This window comes from Scyliorhinus torazame, chromosome 14, assembly GCF_047496885.1.
Source record: "Scyliorhinus torazame isolate Kashiwa2021f chromosome 14, sScyTor2.1, whole genome shotgun sequence".
Taxonomy (NCBI): Eukaryota; Metazoa; Chordata; class Chondrichthyes; order Carcharhiniformes; family Scyliorhinidae; genus Scyliorhinus; species Scyliorhinus torazame.
The window spans coordinates 106,594,255-106,614,246 of NC_092720.1; the positions used below are offsets into that span (position 1 = coordinate 106,594,255).

The following is a 19,992-nucleotide window of genomic DNA, read 5'->3' on the forward strand; positions in this document are numbered from 1 at the left end:
GGCACGACCAGAGCATGTGGACGTGATTTGCCGGATTCCCCGAGCACCTCCCACACCTGTCCTCCGCCCCAAACAACCTACTCATCTTCGCCCCTGTCATATGCGCTCTGTGAACAACCTTGAATTGTATTAGGCTGAGCCTGGCGCAAGAGGAGGAAGAATTAACCCTACTCAGGGCATCAGCCCACAGACCCTCATCTATCTCCTCCCCAAGCTCCTCCTCCCAGTTGCCCTTTAGCTCCTCTACCGCGGCCTCCTCCTCTTCAGCTCCTGGTACATCGCCGAGACCCTGCCCTCTCCAACCCATACACCCGAAATCACCCTGTCCTGGGTCCCCTGTGCCAGGAGCAGCGGGAATTCCCTCGCCTGCTGTCTCTCAAACGCCCTCACTTGCATATACCTAAAAGCATTCCCCGGGGGTAACCCAAAATTCTCCTCCAGCGCCCCTAGGCTCGCAAACGTCCCATCTATGAACAGGTCCCCTATTCTACTAATCCCTGCCCGATGCCAGCTCCGAAATCCCCCATCCATCCTTCCCGGGACGAACCAATGATTCTCCCGAATCGGAGACCCAACCGAGGCTCCCACCCCCTGCGTCGCCTCCACTGCCCCCAGATCTTCAGCGCTGCCGCCACCACCGGACTCGTGGTGTACCTTGTCGGCGAGAGCAGCAGCGGTGCCGTTACCAGCGCCCTCAGGCTCGTGCCCACACAGGACGCCATCTCCCAACATCTTCCACGTCGCCCCCTCTCCCTCCATTACCCACTTACGGATCATCGCCACATTGGCTGCCCAATAGTATTCGCACAAATTCTGCAGAGCCAGGCCCCCCCCCCCCTGTCCCTACCCCGCTCCAGAAACACCCTCTTTTCTCTCGGGATCTTATTTGCCCACACGAAACCCATGATGCTCCTGCTTACCCGTTTGAAAAAGGCCTTGGGAATCATAATGGGAAGGCACTGGAACACAAAGAGAAACCTTGGGAGGACCACCATTTTAACCGACTGCACCCTGCCCGCCAGCAAGAGTGGCAGCACATCCCATCTTTTAAAATCCTCATCCATCTGCTCCACCAACCGCATCAATTTGAGTTTGTGCAGGGTCGCCCAACTCCCAGCCACCTGGATCCCTAAGTACTGAAAGCTCCTTTCCGCCCTTTTCAGCGGCAGGTCGTCTATCCCCCTTCTCTGGTCCCCTGGATGCACCACAAAGAGCTCACTTTTCCCTACATTCAACTTATACCCTGCGAAGTCCCCAAACTCCCTTAGGATCCGCCATGACCTCCGCCATCCCCTCCACTGGGTCGTCCGCATATAGCGACACCCGATGTTCCTCTCCCCCACGGACCAGTCCCGTCCATTTCCTGGACTCCCTTAGTGCCATGGCCAAGGGCTCAATTGCCAGTGCAAACAGCAAGGGGGACAGGGGGCACCCCTGCTTCGTCCCTCGGTACAGCCTCCGACCTCCGCCGATTCGTAGCCACGCTTGCCACCGGGGCTCTATATAACAATCTGACCCAGCCGATTAAACCCCTCCCCGAACTCAAACCTGCGCAACCTCCCAAAGATACTCCCACTCCACCCGGTCGAAAGCCTTCTCCGCGTCCATAGCTGCTACTACCTCCGCTTCTCCCTCCACCGAGGGCATCATAATCACGTTGAGGAGTCTCCGCACGTTAATATTTCGCTGCCTGCCCTTTACGAACCCTGTCTGGTCCTCATGAATTACCCCCGGGACACAGTCCTCGATTCTCGTAGCCTGCACTTTTGCCAGCAACTTAGCATCCACATTGAGGAGCGAGATCGGTCTATACGACCCACACTGCAGTGGGTCCTTGTCCCGCTTCAAGATCAGAGAGATCAAGGCCCCGGACATTGTCGGGGGCAAGGTCCGTCCCCCCTCCTAGCCTTATTAAAAGTCCTCACTAGCAACGGGCCTAGCAGATCCGCGTACTTCCTATAAAACTCGACCGGGAACCCGTCCGGCCCCGGGGCCTTCCCCGCCTGCATGCTCCCCAATCCTTTAACCAGCTCCTCCAGCCCTATTGACACCCTTTAACCAGCCACCTCCTGCTCCTCCACCCTCGGGAACCTCAGCTGATCCAAGAATCATCGCATCCCTTCTTCCCCCGCTGGGGGCTCAGATCTGTACAAATCCCCATAAAAGTCCCTAAATTTATTCTCACCGCATTCCCCCATTATCCTTAATTCCACCTATCTCCCTCGCTGCCTCCCTCTTACGAAGCTGGTCTGCCAGCATCCGACTTGCCTTCTCCCCATACTTATGCATCGCCCCCTGCTCTTTCCTCCAGTGTGCCTCTGCTTTCCCTGTGGTCAACAGGTCGAACTCCGTCTGGAGATTCCGTCGCTCCCTGAGTAGCCCCTCCTCGGGGGCCTCTGCATATCTCCTATCCACACTTAAAATCTCCCCCACCAACCTCTCCCTCCCCTCTTTCTTCTCCCTATGGGCCCTAATGGAGATTAGCTCTCCCCTAACCACCGCCTTCAGCGCCCCCCAGACTACCCCCACCTGCACCTCCCCGTTGTCGTTGGCCTCCAAATATCTTTCAATGCACCCCCGCACCCGCCCACACACCACCTCATCCGCCGACAGTCCCAAATCCAGGCGCCACAACAGGCGCTGGTCCCTCTCCTCCCCCAACTCCAGCTCCACCCAGTGCGGGGCGTGGTCTGAGATGGCTATGGCCGAGTACTCCGTTCCCTCCACTTTTGGGATTAGCGCCCTGCTCAGAACAAAAAAATCTATCCGGGCGTAGTCTCTATGGACGTGGGAAAAGAATGAAAATTCCCTGGCCTGGGGCCTGACAAACCTCCATGGGTCCACTCCTCCCATCGGGTCCATAAATCCCCTAAGCACCTTGGCCACAGCTGGCCTCTTACCCGTCCTGGACCTAGAATGATCCAATGCTGGGTCCAGCACCGTGTTGAAATCCCCCCCCCCATTATCAAGCTTCCTACCTCCAGGTCCGGAATCCGACCCAGCATGCCCTTCATAAATCCAACATCATCCCAATTCGGAGCATATACATTTACCAGTACCACCCGCACCCCCTGCAGCCTACCGCTCACCATCACATATCGACCTCCACTATCCACTACAATATTCATTGCCTCAAACGACACCTGCTTCCCCACTAGTATTGCAACCCCTCTGTTCTTCGCATCCAGTCCCGAATGGAACACCTGTCCTCCCCATCCCTTTCTCAGCCTAACCTGATCTGCCACCTTCAAATGCGTCTCCTGAAGCATAACCACGTCTGCCTTCAGTCGCTTTAAGTGTGTGAACACCCGGGCCCTCTTGACCGGCCCATTCAGGCCCCTCACGTTCCAAGTTATCAGCCGGATTGGGGGGGATGCCCCCCCCACGGGCCGACAACCATCTCCTTTTCTAGGCCAGTCACGTGCCCGCGTCTCCCGCACCCTCCAGTCCCCCAGACGGCGGATCCCCGCCCCGACCACCTCTCCTACTTCCAGCTCCCCTTTGGCCAATGCAGCAGCAACCCTATCCCCCCCCCTTTACCCCCCCCTCCCCCCCCCCGCTAGATCCACATCTAGCCCTTTTGCTCCCCCCATAACACTCCCGTAAGTCAGCTGACTCCTGCTGACCCCGGCCTCTCCCGCCATTCCATCGACCCCCTCCAGTGTGAGAATCCCCCCTCCCCCTCCCTGGCAGTCAGTGTGCGCCCCCCTCCAGCACCACCCACCCCCCCACCCCCGCCCTTCTCCAGCGCGGGAAAAAGCCCGCGCTTTCCTGAGCCGGCCCCGCCCCCTCTGGCGCCGCTCATTTTGCGGCCTTGCCCCAATTCCCCTCCCCGGGCCTCCACTCCCCCTCTCCCCTCGTGGGGGTCTGCCCCTCCAGCACCGACGCACACACACCCACAGTCTCCTCATCAAGTCCTTTCACTCATCTCCACCCAGCACCCTAACAAAAAGAACATTCCCCAAACGTAGCAAACACCCCCCCCCCCCCCCCCCAACAAACCCTCAATCTGAGTCCAACTTTTCAGTCCGTATGAAGCTCCATGCCTCATCAGGCGTTTCGAAGTAGTGGTGTCGATCCTGGAACGTGACCCACAGTCGCGCTGGCTGCAGCATACCGAACTTCAGCCCTTTCGATGGAGCACCGCCTTGCCCCGATTAAAACGAGCTCTTTTCTTAGCCACCTCTGCACTCCAGTCCTGGTAGATTCAGATCTCCATATTCTCCCACCTACTGCTCCGCTCTTTCTTGGCCCATCTCAGGACACATTCTGTCCATAAAGCGGTGAAACCTCACCACTACAGCCCTTGGCGGCTCGTTGGCCTTGGGTCTCCTTGCTAGGACCCAGTGAGCCCCATCTAGCTCCAGAGGCCTCGGGAAGGCTCCCGCGCCCATCAGCGAATTAAGCATCGTGCTCAAATATGCCCCGACATTGGGCCCCTCCACTCCCTCAGGGAGACCCAGAATCCGAAGATTCTTCCTCCTCGACCTATTCTCCAGGTCCTCAAATCTTTCCGCCCACCTCTTGTGCAGCGCCTCGTGCGCCTCCACCTTCACTGCCAGGCCCAAGTTCTCGTCCTCGTTCTCCGAGGCCTTTTGCCGCACCTCTCGAAACGCCGCCCCTTGGGCCTTCTGGGTCTCCACTAGCTTCTCAATCGCCGCCTTCATTGGCGCCAGCATTTCGGTTTTCAGCTCCTCAAAGCAGCGTCTAAGAAACTCCTGCTGCTCCTGTGACCACTGCGCCCATGCTGCTTGGTCTCACCCGCCGCCATCTTGTTTTTCCTCCCTCTCAATTTTCGCTGCTCCAAGATCACTTTTTTCACCGCTCCACTCCTGGTCGAATCCATATAATGCCGGGGGGGGGACCTTGCTGTCACCTTCCCACACTGGAGGCCGTCGAACAATTGCCGTTGGGGCTCCTCTAGAGAACCCAAAAGTCCGTTCTCGGCGGGAGCTGCCGAACGTGCGACCTACCTAGGCATAGCCGCAACCGGAAGTGTCTCATTTATGTTAAGTATCCATTAATTGACACTGATATGTAAAGGGGCTTCAGGTGGCCTCTGTCAGGTGATGTATAGTGAGAGTTTTGTGCAAAGACTGTTGGAAGGAAATAAATGTGTGTTTGTGAAAAAGGAACAGAACTTTTTACTCTTCATATCACAGCAACTAAAACGTCTTAACAATTGGTAGCAGAGGATGGTTGCTGTGTAAATGTGAAGGGTTGAAAGATACAACTTTTCCAGATCAAACCAAGGAGTGAGTGTGAAAAGAAAGAAAAAAGAAGGGATATATGGCTGAACCGAGGATAAAGATGGCTGGATAGGACTATCCTCCCTTATTTTTTGAAAGAGAATCGTACGACCAATGGAGAAGTGCAGTAGTTATGTGGACTAAGATAACTGCTTTGGGAAAGAGAAAACAAGGTATAGCATTGGCTCTTTCTCTACCTTATGACAGTAAAATCTGAAACAAAGTGCTTTCTGAGCTGAATTGGAAGAGTTAGACTCAGAAGAAGGTCTGGAGACTCTATTACAATATATGGATAAGATTTACAAGAAGGATGACTTGTTAAGTGCGTATGAAGCATGGTTGGATTTTGATAAGTTCCAGAAAATGGAGGATATCTCCATGGAAGACTATATAATGGAATTTGGCAGACTATATAAAAGACTGCAGAAACACAACCTGGAATTTCCACAGTCTGTGTTGGCCTTTAAATTACTTGACTGTGCTGGAGTGAGCAACATGGATAGGCTCCTGGTTTTGACAGGAGTTCAGTTTACTGATAATGATACCTTATTCGAACAGATGACAAAAGCTTTACAAAAGTTTCTGGGGAAACATTCGATTCCGATGGCTCTGATGACCCAAATAGGTCAGCCTGCAATAACGCAGAATATGGAAGATACACAACTAACAGGATGGCGAAATCGTATGGCTACGAACAGGGCTCAAGACTATAGAAGGAGACCGAGACAAGGAAATTATGAAGACAGAAACTGAGTTAGAACCTACAATAGGGAGATGAACCCCAGAAATGCACGGGGCATGATAAATCGATGTTCTCGATGTGACTCTCCAATACCATTATGCTTTCAACTGCCCAACTCGTTATGATAGTGTTTGAAGCGATACATGACACGGAAGAGTCAGAAGAGGAAAAAGATAGTGACCAGAAAGAAGGCATTGTCCTATTGACAAGCAGTTTTACGCCGGTAATGAGGGTATTGGTTGCAGAATCCTTCAACTGTGCTGTATTGGACAGTGGCTGCACATCTACTGTGTGTGGAATTGACTGGTTAAAATGTTACCTGGACTCTTTGAATGCTGAAAATCATAACTAGGTTAAGGAATTTGAAAGTTCCATAAGTTTCAGGTTTGGGGATGATAATACTCTGAAGTCGCTGAAAAGAGTGGTGATGCCTTGCAATATTGCTGGAATGAATCATTTCATTAGCATGGATGTTGTATCAAGTGAGATACCTTTGCTTCTGAGCAGCCCGTCGATGAAGAAAGCACACATGAAACTGGATATGGAACAGGATAAGGCAACAGGTTTTGGAAAGACGGTGGACTTACAATTTACACAGTCGGGACACTATTGTATTCCATTATTGACAAATAATATTTCAAGTAGAGTGGTTAAGGATGTGTTAATGGCAGTTGAAAATGGGACTTTAGCTGATAAAAAGCTTGTGGTATTAAAACTGCATAGGCAATTTGCACATCCGTCTCCTCGGAGGCTGAAAAATGTATTAAAGGATGCAGGGGTATAGGATGACGACTATACTAAACTGATAGAACAGGTTAGTGACCGCTGTGAAGTTTGTAGGAAGTACAGAAGGACACCAGCACGACCAATGGTAACCCTACCTTTGGCCAGGGATTTTAACGATATTGTGGCCATGGACCTTAAGATTAATAGATAGGGACAGGAATGGGTCCACCGGCAAAATTCCTTACGTAAATGGAGAATTTGCTAATGATGAGTTTAGGGATATGTGTGAAAACATGAATATCAGAGTTATGAATACGGCTGCAGAAAGCCCATTTAGTAATGGTGTCTGTGAAAGAATTCATGCTGTCATCGATGACATGCTTTGGAAAATTTTGGCAGATCGACCAAATTGCAGGCTAAATACAGCTTTAGCATGGGCTGTACATACAAAGAATTCATTGCAGATGGTTGGGGGCTATAGCCCTTATCAATTAGTGTTTGGTAGAAATCCTAACATTCCATCCATTTTGGATGACCAGCCTCCAGCTTGGTAGGGGACTACAATTAGCTCTGGTTTTGCTGAACATTTAAATGCATTACTTCGCAGTAGAAAATATTTTTTGGAAGCAAAAGTCTCTGATAGAATTCGCAGAGCTTTAAGACATAACGTACGGCCATCAGATGCCGTTTTTCAGCAATGCGCATGGTATACTATAAGAGAGACAATTCTAATGAATGGAAAGGCCCAGTGAAGATCATAGGCATAGATGGCAAAACAATTATTTTGCAACATGGTAATCAAGGATAATGGGTACAGATTACAAATTTTCAAATTTAGACAGAGCAGATAGACATGACGAGGAACCAGAGTCATCTGATACGCATGTGTCACAGAACTATGAGGACCAATTAACTGATATAGACAGGGTTTCTGTGGAGGAACACAACACTTCTGATGAATTAGAACAGGCCATTTTTCCGAAAGGGCAACTGCCAAAAGTTGGTGCAAAAGTGACATACTTGCCTGAAGGGTCTAGTCAATGGAAGGATGCAACTGTTATTGGTAGAGCAGGGACGGCCACTGGAAAGTATGAACATTGGTTGAATGTCCAGCATTCAGGGGAAGGAGTCAAGACAATGGATTGGGAAAACAAAGTTCAAAAATGGAGGGCACAGAAACGCAGTGTCAGTTCAGATAGTACATCAGATAGTGAACAGGTCCGCAGGAAAAGGTTGAGAACTATTGAAAGGACATCCCACAGCAGAAGGGAAAGATCAAGCAGTAGCAGTACAGAATGAGATACCAGGCGGGAGAGGGGCCGTAGTTTGTCAAGATCTCGGAACATGAGTAAGACTACGAATACTAATAGGAGTAGAAGCCCACATGCACGTGAGATTTTGGTGGCTTCAAATAAATTAGATGGAAAAGTTATCAAAGAAGCTAAACAGCAAGAATTGCATAGTTGGAGTGAATTTGGGGTATACACGGAAGTACCGGATAGGGGACAAAGAGCTCTATCTCACAGACGGATTTGCATGGAAAAGGTTCTTCCGGATGGAACTTGTAAGGCAAAGGCCAGGCTTGTGGCAAGGGGATTTGAAGAAAACTTAGAAGATCAGGATTTAAGGGTAGATTCACCTACAGCCGGAAAGGTTATTTTAAAGATATTCTTGGCTCTATTAGTCACAAAGGCATGGGAATGCAAATCTATAGATATAAAAGCTGCCTTTTTGCAGGGGCATCAGCTCCAGAGAGACATTTTTCTCCATCCTCCTAAAGAAGCAGCTAACACAGAAGGGGTACTCTGGAAGTTGAACAAATGTGTGTATGGATTAAATGATGCATCTAGAGTCTGGTATTTTTCGGTACGGTCAGTTTTGTTAAAGTTCGGCTGTTGCCAGTTGAAAGCAGATCCTGCAATATTTTACTGGCACTATAAAGGAAATCTTTCCGGCATTTTTATGATGCATGTCGATGATTATTTGTGGGATGGGACTAGTGATTTTGAAGCTATTGTAATCTCTGGTTTGAGGAAAGAATTCAGGGTTGGAAGTCAGGCTTCCGGTGCATTTAAATATATTGGACTGGAAATTGGACAGTCTAAGTTAGGGGCAACTTTACGTCAGCAATCTTATTTGGAAAGCATCAGCCCAATAGCAATTAGTCATGGCCGAGTTTCACGAAAAGACGCAATGGCTTAAAAGATAGAGAAAGAGCAACTGCGAAGTTTAATTGGGCAACTGAACTGGTTAGGTAGACAGACTAGACCGGGTGTGAGTTTTGATGTCTTCGAGTCGAGTACAAAAATGATTGATCCCAAAGTGGAAGACATAATAAGAACAAATAAAGCGTTGGCCAAACTAAAAATGCAGGAGTGTGTTTTGAAGTACCCGGTTTCAGGTGACCGTAGCAACTTGAAACTCATAGTTTATAGTGATGCGTCCGACGCAAATTTATGTGATGGGGTTTCAAGCGCAGGAGGTTTTATAATTTTCCTTTTGGGGAACAATGGCAAATGTTGCCTGCTTGTGTGGGAAACAAAGAAAATAAGGAGAGTGGTGAAAAGCACTTTGGCTGCTGAGACGTTGAGCCTTGTCGAGGCAGTCGATATGGCCTTTTATACAAGTATGATATTGACAGAATTTTTGGGATTGGGGGATTTGGGTAATATACCTATTGACTGTCACATTGACAATAAATCCCTGTGGGAAAATGTGCACTTTACAAAAAGGTGTCAATGAAAAGAGGTTACGGATAGATATCGCAAGTTTGAAGCAGATGTTGGACAGAGGGTAAATAACAAAAATTAAAAGGGTCGACAGGAGCTATCAACTGTCAGACTGTTTTACAAAAAGAGGGGCGAGTTCACAGAAACTTTTGGATATTGTTAATGAAGGGCGCTTGTTTCTGTGACTGTTCTTTTTTCTTTCTCGTCCAACCAAAAAAAAGGGGGGAAATCATGTGTGTTTTTGAGTTTTTTGAAATTTTGTTTTCACCTAATTTTTTTTTTCTCCAAGGAAGGGGAGACTGTTAAGTAATGGGTTAAGAAACATTGCAATTAGTTGTCTCATTTATGTTAAGTATCCATTAATTGACACTGATATGTAAAGGGGCTTCAGGTGGCCTCTGTCAGGTGATGTATAGTGAGAGTTTTGTGCAAAGGCTGTTGGAAGGAAATAAATGTGTGTTTGTGAAAAAGGAACAGAACTTTAGACACTTCATATCACAGCAACTAAAACGTCTAACAAACATTCCCAGAATAACAAACCAGGACCAACGGCCGAATGCCTTCCCCGCGTCCATTGGCACTACTACCTCCAGCACCAGGGCTCCTGATGGATTCATGACTACGTTCAACAACCTTGTATTGCGCGAGGGATGCCTGTCTTTCACAAAGCCTGTTTCATCCTCTGCAACTGCCCCGGGACACAATTCCCCCATCCTTCCCACCAACAACTTAGCCAATACTTTCACATCCGTATTCGACAGTGGTATGGGTCTATACGATCCAGATTCCACCGGGTTCTTCCTGTTTTTCGGGATTAGCTAAATCACTGCCTGCCTCAAACTCTCCGGCAGCTCCTCCATCTCCAATGCCTCATTAAACGCCTCCAAAAGAGGTGGTGCCAGGCCCGTCGCGAACTCCTTATAAAATTCTGCCGGATATCCATCTGGCCCTGGGGCCTTCTTTGACTTCATACCCCTGATACTATGCAGCATCTCCCTCAACCCCAGGGGCTCCTGCAGCGCCTCCCCCTTTATTTCCCCCAACTGGGGAAACTCCAGCTCGTCCAAAACCCGTCCCATGTCCCCCTCCTCTTCCCCCCCTGGTCCGCCTTGTACGATCCCTGGTAATACTCCCTGAACGCCTCCTTTATCTTCCCTGGCTCTGGCACTACATCCCCAGCCCCAATCCGTATCCTCAATATTTCCCTGGACATGGCCTGCCTCCACTGCTGGTGCGCCAGCATGCGACACGCCTTCTCCCCACATACAGCAACCCTCTTGCCTTACATAGCTGTCCTACTGCCCTCCCCGTTGTCAGCCTGTAAAATTGCCCCTGCACCTTTTTCCTCCTCACCAATCCCCTGTGGTGGGCACCCTCTAAAATACCCTATCCACCTCCACTGTCTCGCTAATTAGACGGCCATATTCCTCCCTCATTTCTCTATCCTCGTGAGCCATGAACGAGATAATTTTCGCCAGGACCACTGCCTTCAGCGCTTCTCAAAAAATGGCTCCCCGTGTTGATTCAATGCCACATAAGTCTTAATCGCTGCCTGCCCCGCACCTTGTCACAAAAACCTCCGTCCGCCAAGAACCCCCGAATCAAACCTCCACCCTGGCCTCTGCTCTTGTCCTGGTCTTGGCTGAATCTCCAGCCAGTGGGGCGCATGGTCCGGAATAACTATCCCCACGTACTCTGCCCCTTCCACCCCAACCACAATTTCCTGGGTCACCGCAAAATAATCAATCCTCGAATACACCTCATAAACGTGTGAAAAAAAAATAATAATACTTCCCCCTGGGTCCTTAAAGCGCCATAGATCCACCATACCCATCCTTTCCATAAACCCACCCAGCTCCTTTGCCATTCGTACCCCGCCCATCGACCTGGGGCTCAATCTATCCACCTTCGGCTCCAGGACAGAGTGAAAATCTCCTCCCATAATCAACTGGTGCTTGGCCAAGTTCGGGATTGCTGCCAGCAATCCCCACATCATCCCAATTTGGTGCATACACGTTTACCAACACCACTGGCGTCCCTTTCAATACCCCATTCACAATCATATATCTCCTACCCTTATCCCTCACTTTCTTCGCACTCACAAATCCCATTTTCTTGCTCATTCAAATTGCCACTCCCCTCTATTTCGAATCGAATCTCAACTGGAAACCCTGCCTGACTCACCCCTTTCTTAACCTAACTTGGTCCTTCACGCGGTGTGTCTCCTGCAGAAAGACTACCTCCTGAGGTGCACAAACACCCGTGACCTTTTAACCGGTCCATTAGAAGCGTGGAAGCCCCTGCCCAAAGACTCCTGAACGCCCCACTCCTCTGCTCAGAGAAGAAGGCCCCCTGCTGACCTTGCCCTCCCCCATCCAAACAAAGAATCATCCTGGCTCCAAGTCGCCTCCCCCGAGAGCAAACAAACAAATGATGAACACAAACAGCCCCATAAAACAAGAGGGGGAATGGGAACATACATTCCCATGTAAACGTTTCACCCCTGCCACCCCATACCAGCCCAACAGTAAACAACAAACCCAATAAAGGCACCCTTCAAACCAGAGGGAATGATAAAACCCCAATCCCTACCTCCACTTCAACAGTATTCCCAACCATTACAAAATGCCAGTTCCCCAGCATTGTTCCACTCAGTTCTCCCCCAGTTTATGCTCCTTGATGAAGTCCTCGGCCCTTTCTGTGGTGTCAAAGTAGTATTCCAGGTCTTCAAACGTCTCCCACAACTTTGCCGGGTGGAACACCCAAACCTGATCCGCTGCCGGTAAGGCACTGCCTTGGCCTTGTTGAACCCTGCCCACCATTTCGCCAGTTCTGCTCCAATGTCCTGATATATTCGAACCTTGTTCCCCTCCCATTCGCAGGTGCTCTTCTCCCTGGCCCAACGCAAGATCTTTCTCCACAAATTTATGGAGTCTCATGATCACCGACCATGTCGGCTCCCCAGCTCTAGGCTTCTGCCTCAGAGACCTGTGTGCTCTGTCCACTTCAGGGGCCTTATCTAGAACCCCCTCCGGCATCAGCCCTGCCAGCATCTTCGATATTTGCCACGTGGCACACACACCTTCCACTCTTTCAAGTAGGCCCACTCCTTATTGGTTCTGCTTTCTCGAGGCGTTCTCCACCTTTACCCTGAACGTTTTGCAGAGGTTTCCTGGGAGCTCCACCTTTGCCTCCAGAGCCACCACTGGATCGCTGTGGTCAAAGATCACTCCTTCAATCTCTCGGATCTGCGACACCTGCACCTCCAAACACTGCCACCCGCTCCATCGAGCTCCTCAAGGATGTCACAGCTCCTTCGCTGGCCTTTGCGTGATCCTCCCGCATCTCCTTCCTCTACTGGTGGAACTCCTTAATAAAAGCCATCATCTGCTCCATCTGGGGCTTTCCACCTAGCACCAGCCCCCCCCGGCCATCCTTCCACCGGCTACTGTGCCACAGGTTTCCTCCAACATTTTGGCCAGTTCTCTCACCGTCTTCTGCCGAGTTTGGTAACCAGCAGACATACTACTCCAGGGGGAAACTACTACTTCTACCTTCAACTACACCTTTTCGTCAAGGTTATGCTCCATATCGGGTAAAAAGAGCTCTTTCCTATGCCTTTGAGCAGGAGCTGCCCAGTGTGTGACCACCCACACCAATGCCGCCACCGGTAGTCTCCTTACTCTTGAGGTCATAATATTGTCAGAAATGTTATATTTTTAGGTGAAATGGCAAATCAAGGCCCTGCATGCCCCCTCGGGTGCATGTGAAAGAATCTGGTACTATCTGAAGAAGAGCAGATACATTTTTGTGTTTTAGCTGACAAAAGCAAATAATAACGTTTTTAACTTGACTGCTTTCTTTGTGAGAAGTAGCTGCCATATTTCCAAGTATTGCAACTGTCATGTGAGAGTACCTTTAAGAAATGTACCTTTAAGAAATGGGTGTTTATCAGTGATGTCAGAGTGTGAGTGGAGCTGGGCTGCCTGTCAGCTTTTTACTTTTGTTTTAGGCTGTTTGCTGCAGGGTGTGTTTTAGTTTTGTTTTCAGTGTTGGAGCTGAAGCCAGGCACAGCAGGTGTACTGTTGATCTCTCTGCCATAAAAGACTATCTCTTGATCATTTGGTGAATTCAGAATTATAAATGTTCTCAGTAGTGAATGTAAACCTAATGTGCTTCTGTTAAAAGGTGTTTCTTTTGTCTTCTGGAAGTTATTAAGGATTACTTAGTGTTGTATTCTTTGGGGGTTGTATTTGAATTGATGGTTGCTAAGATAGTCACTATGTTTTAAAAAGGTAAACATGAGTTCATAGAATAAACATTGTTTTGCTTTAAAACATACTTTTCCACTTCTGCTGTACCGCACCTCTAGAGTGGGCCGTGTGCTCCCCATACCACAATCTATTAAAAGTCGTGGGTCAGGTGAACTCCATGCTACACTTTGGGGTTCTCTAAACCCTGGCCTATAACACAAGTGACTACAATTCAAAAGAGTGGTCCAAGAAATGGCTGATGAAATTCAACGTGGGCAAGTGCGAGGTCTTGCACTTTGGAAAAAAGAATAGAGGCATGGACTATTTTCTAAACAGTGACAAAATTCATAATGCTGAAGTGCAAAGGGACTTGGGAGTCCTAGTCCAGGATTCTCTAAAGGTAAACTTGCAGGTTGAGTCCGTAATTAAGAAAGCAAATGCAATGTTGTCATTCATCTCAAGAGGCTTGGAATATAAAAGCAGGGATGTACTTCTGAAGCTTTATAAAGCATTGGTTAGGCCCCATTTAGAATACTGTGAGCAATTTTGGGCCCCACACCTCAGGAAGGACATACTGGCACTGGAGCGGGTCTAGCGGACATTCACACGGATGATCCCAGGAATGGTAGGCCTAACATACGATGAACGTCTGAGGATCCTGGGATTATATTCATTGGAGTTTAAGAGGTTGAGGGGAGATCTAATAGAAACTTATAAGATAACGAATGGCTTAGATAGGGTGGATGTAGGGAAGTTGTTTCCATTAGCACGGGAGACTAGGACCCGGGGGCACAGCCTTTGAATAAAAGGGAGTCACTTTAGAACAGAGATGAGGAGAAATTTCTTCAGCCAGAGAGTGGTGGGTCTGTAGAATTCATTGCCACAGAGGGCGGTGTAGGCCGGGGCGTTGAGTGTCTTTAAGACAGAAGTTGATAAATTCTTGATTTCTCGAGGAATTAAGGGCTATGGAGAGAGAGCGGGTAAATGGAGTTGAAATCAGCCATGATTGAATGGTGAGTGGACTCGATGGGCCGAATGGCCTTCCGCTCCTATGTCTTATGGTCTTATGAAAATGGAAGACTCCAGAAATACTCAGCAGGCCTATGATAGAGAGAGAAGCAGAATTAACATTTCGGGTTGATGACTTTTCAAATCTTTCATCAGAATGGAGTTCATTGCTAAGTGTGGTTTGTAATTCCCTTTCACTCATTTATTTTCTGTTTTATGGTGAATCTTGAGGGTTTTGCAGTTAACCTGTAATACATACACAGACTTCACCCAATCCATGTAAAAAGTTCCAAACCGTAACACTCCATTAGCCAGTGATACAGCGGGTAAAAGAAAAGGATCCAATGAAGGTAAAACTTTGAGGAGAACTTTAGCTAAGCCTTACATCAAGGTACTCCATAAAACACACACATCCACCATGCTGTGTTAATTCAGTGTTTTTACAATGATGCAGCTCTTTGAGGGTTTTTCCTGCCTGGTTGATGCTCTGTAGCTGCAAACTGAAAAAATAAATATTTTTATTAAGATCATCTAACTCATCAAGGAAGCTTCAGGTCAATCCACATCCAACAAACTACTCCAAAAACTCTACTCGCCTATTGACAGCTGTGGCAAATTGTGCCACGGTACTTGAGATATCACACAACATCGAAAACAGTCAGAGCATCCTAAATCACGTAACTCAAAACATTTTTTTTAAAAAAAAGTCAGTCCACTCGATCTCCTAATGCTAATGGAGCTTTAAAAAAATTCCAGAATTTGTATCTGCTTTGGCTGAAACAAATCAGTTATTCCTTGGGCAATACCCGAGCAGTATGCCGAATTTCGTTGAAGTCCCTCCGCCTTTACTTATAAAATGACCTAATGAGCACTGCAGCCATATGATCAGCCATATGCTGATTCTCTAACCTCCTTGTGAGAGCTCTATTCCCATGATTTGGTAATTTGTAAGTGCAGTTTGTAACCAGCAGAGTATCCTATACTCTGAGGGCCTCTAGTGGTTTTTCTGACCGAGAAAATAAACTAACAGGAAGGAAAAGTTCTGGGGAGCGTTTCTAGATAAAATTGCTGCAGAATATTTTTTTAAAAGTCATTTTTATTTGCAATCTTGATCAGTTTCAAACTCGTGCCTATCTAGTCTGCTGGCCTTGATGTAAGGCTTAGCTAAAGTTCTCCTCAAAGTTTGACCTTCATTGGATCCTTTTCTTTTACCCGCTGTATCACTGGCTAATGGAGTGTTACGGTTTGGAACTTTTTACGTGGATTGGGTGAAGTCTGTGCATTAGAATCATAGTCTCTGTCTTATTGTCTGTAATCATTGAATGATATTGTAGAAACAGTTTATGAAATACATTGGATAACAGCAAATTACTGCGGATGCTGGAATCTGAAACCAAAGAGAAAAAGCTGGAAAATCTCAGCAGGTCTGGCAGCATCTGTAGGGAGAGAAAAGAGCCAACGTTTCGAGTTCAGTTGACTCTTTGTCAAAGCTCTTTTCTCTCCCGACAGATGCTACCTGACCTGAGATTTCCCAGCATTTTCTCTTTGGTTTATGAAATACATTCTGTCTGGCAGACTGAGGGTCCTCGGTTCAAGTTCAGGCAAATTGTGAGGCTGACATTGACCTCCTGACTTGCTCAAACTTTCATTTGAAAATTTCTACAAAATGATCACTGATCAAAAAGTATATTTTTGCCAAAATATCTTTATAAACTTTCTCTGATGCAGTCTCCAGTTCAACTGATTTGTCCAACAAGCAAGATTTTATCCTGTCTGAGCAGGTGATGGCAATTGGCTTCTTCCCTTTGTCTTTATGGTGACAAAGCTTACTACCACAGTATGAAGCTTTGACTTGAATAATCTAGATGAACCTAACATGTTTTTTTCCTATTGCATGTGAGATCATGATGCAGAGTAGGAATCAAATCTGCAGACATAATACAAGCTAATCACTCAGCCTGAACCTGTGCATTGCGAGTAAGATTGAAATTGATTAAATAGCAGTGAGTTCTGCAAAGCCTGTAGCAAGCAAGAGCTTGGGAGCAGACTTTCACTTTAAGACTGCAATGTGCTTGCATCATTGTGTTGTAAACGTTTTCCCTCATGGGCATTTTCAAAAAGATGTAGCTATGATTCCAGGCATGTTCTCAGGCTAGATTGTTGGGGCTATGCAGAAGAAGTAAAGTGCAAGGAGGATAAGAAGCTATTAAACTTTACTTTGAATCCTCAGAACAATTTGAATGTATTCAAGCTGTTAACGCAGAAAGGATTGTTGTGATAGTGTGCTGGAGGGTATATTTTAAACTCTTGTTGATATTGCTGGTTGGATGCTTTACTTGCAGATAGGTTATTTTAGAGTTAAGTCTCTTATTGGTTTTTTTGTGCTCGAGGTGAGACATATTATAGTCAAGGATTGAAAAACTAATTTTAACATTGCATAGCATCAACAACAACAAGTCAAATTTATGTGGAAAGAAAATCTCAAAGTGCTTCCCACATTGTTGTGAATTCCAAGTCAGAAGGTGGTACTTCAAGAAGTGAAGAGACCAAAGTACTGTTTTAGAAAACATAATTTGTAGGCATAAAGGGTGTCAATAAAGCGAGGAATAATGTATTTAAAAGTTTACTGGCTGAAAGAGCTCAGTGAGTTGGGAGATTGTAGAAGAATTTATGGATGATGATGGAAGGTTTTAAACTAATGAGTTTGGGTGCTTCCATGAAGAATGATGGATAATTAAGAGTGCTGGACTGGAAATAAGTGACAGCTTATTGGATCAATTAGAGTTTATGAAGTCAGAAGTCTATGAGGTAGTTTTTGTGTTTCCCTCTATTTAACCTGTGCTATCCACTCAATGTTCTTGAGCATGGTGCTCAAAAATCCACACAGTAGTGGTTTTACTATGATTTTATACAGCTTAACCAAAATATTTAGACTTTTATATTCAATATCTTGCAATCAAATCTTATTCCATGAGGGTTTTTATGGTCCTGTCTACTCGAGACGCTGCTCTGAACATGCATCCAAGATCATCCTCTTCCACATCACACATTTTTGTCCCATTATTTTTATAGCCAAAATATTTACCTTGTTTCCTAATTTTATGTTTTTGTAAACTTGGGCATCACTCCCTCTAGCCTTGTATCCAAATCATTGATCTTTGCAGTGGACAGAAGCAGTCCCACAACATGTGGGACATCAGCAACCACATATGAGAAAATCATCTTAATTCCAACTGTGCTTTCTCTTGAGGGAATAAAGGTTGTGAATGACATCAATGCGAATAATAGAAGTTCAAGATAGGTTTGGGAGCAATATAAGGTGAGAACAGTTTAAAAAATCAGTTCGAGCAGATATTGCCTAAAAAGGAGGTCACTTTTTTGGGCCAAAACCATCTGCTCCCTCTATAATTCCGAAATGTGGATGATACGTTTGGTGCATTTTAATCTGCAGCTGCATGTAGCAATTTCCTTCTTTGCCTCACTAGGCTCCATCCCTTGCTCAAGTTCTGGAGTAGTCAAATAAACTCCTTTCTTGACATACCATGACAGGTTTCGTACCGCAGACCTACCTTCACTACATGCTATAAGATTGGTCTTATCGGCAACTTTGTAAACAGGGTGCAAACCATTTCTTGACCATGTAAACCTGATGCTGAAATAGAGCGTAACAATGACATTTTATGGGATAATGACCACCCTGATCAGATCGTTCGCGCTGAATATCATGCAAACTCAGGAACAGGCCTAAGGCCTTCACTTTTGGCCCTGAAAAATTCCCAGTGAACCACAGATTACCCTGGGACGGCAAGGCATCTCAAAGATTTGAGCAACAGGTGAAGCTAGCTGTTTATCGCTGCTACTATGCAGTAGCAACACGAGTGGCATTCACCATTAATAGGATGCTGCAGTCAAGCTAAAAAGACGTTCTGCCTATCACACAAATGAGTAATGTGGTATATGAATTTCAGTGCCGGTGTGATGCTCGGTATGTAGGCCATAAGTCCCAAGGATTGGGGCTGACCATATCAAACATCAGGTCCCTCCATTGTTCACACTGGGCAAGGGACAGACTGTACCCAACCAATTCCTGCTTGGAGAACACAGTGTCCAATGTTACATGTGACCCTGCAGTTGAACAGCTAAACAATACTCTTCTCTTGTATTCCTTCATCCGTACTGGATTCAATTCCTGGTTCCACATTGGAAGGTCTCTTGGTGTATGCAGTACTATTCTTTGTAGATATATTTGCCCTGTACTCAGCAATAATTCTGCCAAGATCTTTATTTTGAGAATTGACAATGGATGTTAGAAAAATAACATTTAAATACGTTGTGGAAAAAGAAAAGCAATGGAAAACTTAGTTTAAACGTTTACCTTTATACTCCAAACCCTTTTTTATATTTTCCCTCAGGTCGAGGTCGAGGTGAAGGTGGTTTTTACCAAAGAAGTTTTGATGAAGGTGAAGGAGGTTTTGGTCGAGGAGTTCGAGAAATGCACAGATCACAAAGTTGGGAAGAAAGGTGAGTTGATGCAGAAAAGCATTACTGTGGTAGCATGGTGCTGATTCAGTAAGGTAAATATTTTCAACAATATTAACTAAAATAAAATAGTTAGCGCTTTTCTCTGATCTTCGATGCAGTCTTTTCCATTATCTTGATAGATAGGACTACTTTATATATCCTGTCATTACCCAGAGCAGCACTGGTAATGATTTAGCTTCCCAGTCCATCTATGACCGTAAGTCCCTCTATTCCAGTCCTGAAATCTCAGTTGAACTCTTCGTTCCTCTGATATGGGCATTATGTGGGCCACCCAATATTTCTTCTGGACAACATGTCTGTCTTATGCTGTCTTTTCTCTCCTTTTGTTTCAAAACACTTTATGACCAAGGATGTGGGTACCTCTCCTACATTTTGTCCTTTGGGCTTGGTGTCATATTTTCCGTTTTATCAATTAAGCAACTTGGAACATTTTCTATTTTAACAGATTGCATTTATACAACACATTTCTTGCTCTTTGTTTCCTTATGTTTATATTGTAGACAAATCATTTTCATTGCAACAGCATACTTATTGCTATAGCATACTTATCACAATAGCAATTTAGCATAGATATAGAAAATAAATGTTCCCCAAAATTACACTGGGAAACCATCCTTATTTAATCTGTTGTTTAAATTGCATGCATTCCAATGTGTTGGAATATGTTGTAGTTGTATTTGTTTTAGTTGGCGTCAGCATTTCCTTGAATAACTATGCTTAAGGGGGATCTGTGCTGCGGATCT

The 19,992-nt window shown here is 46.4% G+C and overlaps 1 protein-coding gene across 4 annotated transcripts in view; it reads left to right on the top strand.

The window, feature by feature from the left end:
- Positions 1–19,992, top strand: part of gigyf2 (GRB10 interacting GYF protein 2) — a 261,643-nt gene that overhangs the window by 58,984 nt on the left and 182,667 nt on the right. For all 4 annotated transcript variants that reach the window (XM_072474612.1, XM_072474615.1, XM_072474614.1 and 1 more), the window contains one exon: positions 19,120–19,228. In XM_072474612.1, coding sequence (XP_072330713.1) covers positions 19,120–19,228 — 109 coding nt within the window. The remainder of the gene's footprint in view (positions 1–19,119; positions 19,229–19,992) is intronic.